Here is a 4,146-nt window from a genome sequence, read left to right on the forward strand (position 1 = left end):
ATTAGAATATCCCAAGTTTAACCCTCCTCTGTCCCCGCTCCCACATTTCCCCACATGATATGATGTCATCTCAGGCTAACTTTATAGGTCCAAGCTCCATCCACATGTTACAGGACACCACTAGTGATGGCTCTTAATTTTTATGTTTGTGTAATGACAGTCACCTCTATTACAAAAGTGTCTGACCTCTGTATAAGCAATGCCGCCCCTGCTACCTCTTGTGTCACCCCCTCTACCTCATAGATTGTAAGCTCTTGCGAGCAGGGCCCTCAGTCCCATTGTGTGAAATGATTTTCTTTGTAATGTATGTTTCTGTCTGTATTTGAACCCTACAAATTGTACAGCGCTGCGTAATATGTTGGTGCTATATAAATAAAAAATGTTATTATTATTATTATTATTATATGGAAAACACCACATTCCTACTGAGAATTTTTTTCCTGCAATGTGTGGATGAGATTAGCCAGAATCACATCCACTTTGCAGTTAATGTATAATGCAGTGTTTTTTGCTGCTGCATTTCCGCCTGGGCCAAAACATTGCATTTTTGTACCGTGGTGTCCCAGCCTTAGCATAGTTGTCTGCCTGCCTATCTATCTATCTATCTAGTTATCTATCTATCTATCTATCTATCTATCTATCTATCTATCTATCTATCTATCTATCGTATCTATGTACAGTATCTGGTAAACATCTATTTCCTATTTTACATCGATTTCCCTGTATATCTTATCTATTTTATGTCAATTTGTCTGTCTAGTTTATTTACCCACTAAGGTGAAAAAATTGCTTAAATAATTGGGATTTTAATTGTCTATGCCTATGCCATGGTTTATTTGTAAACTGGATTATTTTAACATTTTTTATTTTTTTTTTCACTTTTTTTATTAAATGTTTGTTACATTTTAGCTCTCTCCATGGAGCGTAGCATCAGAATAAAATATTATCAACTCCTGGATGAAAGTATTAATCTCCTTAAACCCATAAAATGACCGACCCTCCCAGAGAAGTCCTGCACTGATGTCATCTCTGGGAACTAGCAAAAGTACTGAACACAACAACAAAAAAATGAGACACCTGCAAATTAAAATGGGAACTAATGTGCTTTACGATGTAACCAATACCAGTGTTCAGCTGCAGATGCTGCAGATGTAAGGGTTAATAAAGTAAGCCCACCAGCATCTTATGTCATTGCCACCCCCCTACTGACCCACTCCCACACTCCCCCTGCTATATAGATGCAGGGCTGAAATGTCTCATCCAGGAGAAATAAGTAAAAGCAAGCAGTGCTGACTCCAGAAGTATGAGGAGGTGACCAGCTAGTCCTCACTGTGGTCATCTGGCTGATCACACAGGGTACAGGACAAGACATGTCCACAGGGTCTGTGAGTGACACTGAGGATCTGCTGGAGTTCAGAGTGCTGGAGCTTCAGTACAGAAAAACTAAAGGAGGAGCAGGATGCAGTGACCTGCTGCTGGACCACTCCACTGACAACTCAGAAGAAGATGGCATCGCTGACACCTCCGCTGGCAAGAAGAAGAGGGAGTGCAGGAGCCAACAAAGCCCCGACAAGAAGCAAACTCCCAGGTCATCCAAGGAATGCAAGCAATCCCAAAGAAATGCAGCCAATGCCAGGGAGAGAGCCCGCATGAGAGTGCTGAGTAAAGCCTTCTCCAGGCTCAAGACCAGCCTGCCCTGGGTGCCCCCTGACACCAAGCTCTCCAAGCTGGACACCCTGAGACTGGCCTCCAGCTACATTGCCCATCTCAGGCAGCTGCTGCAGGACGACAGATATGACAATAGCTATGTGCATCCTGTCAACCTGGTAAGAATGAAGCTCCCATACAGCCAGCACCAGTCGGCTTCAAGGGCTGCATCATGGTAATGGACAATGCTTAGTGTTTCTGTGCATGATCATATGTATATTACTGTCACCTTACCAGTAGCGACTGCAGCCTGGCTCTGCACTGTGCTCAAGGGCCCCCTTGTACTCTTTAATATTATATTAGAAATTCAGAAGATATTAGTTTTATAGTAAAGTTAATTTTTATGTTTAGTAAATATATATGTATATATTTGTGTGTGTATAGATAGATAGAAAGATAGATAGATAGATAGATAGATGTATTACACTGATATTTGATTAATATGTAGATAGATAGATAGATAGATAGATAGATAGATAGATAGATAGATAGGGTATGTGGACGCAGAAAATCAGAGCATTAATTCTGATGCAATATGTAATACGTTATCATTAAATCTCCAATAGATATGTGACATATATGGCATTACATGTAACTATATAACGCACAGATTTTAGGACTTAAGCAGGAAGTCGGTGCACGTACCATTGCACTGGGTCACATTTACTTTTCCATATATATATATAATACTGATATGATTATAGATATTGTTTTAATACAAACATTGGCAGCATTTTATATAACACTTTGCACAAATTTATTCCCAAAGTGTTTATTAGGACATATTCACATTACCATTTGTTCTTTCAGTTGTTCTGGTCCGACAGAGATTAAGAAAAAGGGAAATAACAGTCTCCCTTATGACGGATACAGATGGACGACCTTCTGTTTTTATCATCTTCTTTACCTTTAATGTTAAAATAAAAGGGATGGATATATTCTGTGCAGGTTACATTTATTTTGCATGCCCAGCAGCAGATACCTGAAGGAACAGAAACTAATAGTGGAGAATTAGACTTTTTAAATGGATGTCAGTTTCCATTTTTCTAATCCGCTGATGGAGCAACGAAATAGAAAGTGTCAGTCTGAACATAGTCTATAGGAAAGCTAATAGATGTATGAAATCCAATGCTAGTGCTGCAGCCATATATCATATATGAGTTATGTCCAGTATTTAATAATAAACTGATGACAAACTTGTGTCCGGTGTCCATAGAAATTCTATCAGTCATATAGTGATGTCCAATGTCACAGCAAATGCAACGACATCAAACTGTTCTCATAGTAAGTGATAGGATCAGTCTTGTCGGGACTCATGATGGGAAAGCTGGATATACTGTATGTGACAGGGACCTAATACATGCCCAATGTCTAATATATATATATATATATATATATATATATATATATATATATATATATATATATATAAATAATGTGATGTATAATGGATAACTTTTTTCGTTATATAATGTTTGTAAGAAACATGCAGCAAGAAAAATACAGATTCCGTCCATATAGATAGATCTGACAATTCTATGCCTATATGTTAAAGGTTCCCATTGCCATCTGATCCTTTCAATCCCTTCTTTACAGACATGGCCATTTGTAATTTCGGGAAGGCTGGAATGTGATCCCAAGGACATCCCTGTATCCTCCAGGCTTTGTGGGGCCACAGCTTAGAAGACACATCCTGTCTCTTATATGAACCTTAACAAGAATCCCATTGACTGATGTCAAGGACTAAATACAGTACATTATGTACAGAAGTGTACTAGGTATGACTTTATATCATGTCAGTGGATCTTTTATTTCAACTAAAGTGGATTTCAAGTCCTGAACGCACTCTAAATATGACGGAGATCTCTATACATATATACATTGTGATGTATGGAGCAGCAGTGCGTGACGTTTCTGTTCAAAGCAGTGTTATAAAACAGATAATAAATTTATAATATATTTTTCTACATGCCGTGTGAATATGTATTACTGTAAATAACTTGTATTTTTAATTTTTTTTATTTTTATATATTTTTTTAATTTTATTAAACGGTTAAGAAACGCAGAAAATACCTTCCTTGTCTGAACAAGGGTTATTACCGAATAAAGGTAACATCTTCACTCCAGAATGATAAAAAGCAAGGCACGCAGATGATGCTTGGATATAGCAAAGCCATGCCATGCCGCTATAGCATTCTGTATTATATGTGCATGGTAATATTTTCGTGAGCACCTATACACAGTATATAAATCAATATGACTTATCTAAGCGGCATCGCCAGACATGTAGTTACTAAAATAAAACAATATTGGTGGTAATATCTAGTAGAGATGAGCGAACACTATTTGAAACAGCCGTTTCGAATAGCACGCTCCCATAAAAATGAATGGAAGCGGCACGCAGACTTTGCCGGAGGCCGGTCGCTTAACCCCCCGCAT

General features: G+C 38.1%; 1 protein-coding gene across 2 annotated transcripts; it reads left to right on the forward strand.

Moving 5' to 3' along the window:
- Positions 1–1,282: 1,282 nt before the first annotated feature.
- Positions 1,283–3,642, forward strand: MSC (musculin). 2 transcript variants are annotated; one of them, XM_075272129.1, is made up of 2 exons: positions 1,283–1,826; positions 3,304–3,642. In XM_075272129.1, exons 1-2 carry the CDS (start codon positions 1,371–1,373, stop codon positions 3,388–3,390), a joined length of 543 nt encoding a protein of 180 aa, XP_075128230.1. In that variant the 5' UTR covers positions 1,283–1,370; the 3' UTR covers positions 3,391–3,642. The 2 variants fall into 2 exon arrangements, with proteins under 2 accessions (XP_075128230.1, XP_075128231.1); XM_075272130.1 differs by having other exon boundaries at positions 1,283–1,882; positions 3,304–3,394.
- The last annotated feature ends 504 nt before the right edge of the window (positions 3,643–4,146 follow it).

The sequence above is a fragment of the Leptodactylus fuscus genome, chromosome 4 (assembly GCF_031893055.1).
Source record: "Leptodactylus fuscus isolate aLepFus1 chromosome 4, aLepFus1.hap2, whole genome shotgun sequence".
Lineage (NCBI taxonomy): Eukaryota > Metazoa > Chordata > Amphibia > Anura > Leptodactylidae > Leptodactylus > Leptodactylus fuscus.

What these genes read in the sequence shown, in the direction of transcription:
- MSC (XM_075272129.1), top strand. Translation starts at nt 1,371, where the DNA reads ATGTCCACAGGGTCTGTGAGTGACACTGAGGATCTGCTGGAGTTCAGA. An exon ending in ATGTGCATCCTGTCAACCTG is followed by an intron (nt 1,827 to 3,303) that starts GTAAGAATGAAG and finishes CCTTCTTTACAG; the next exon opens with ACATGGCCATTTGTAATTTC.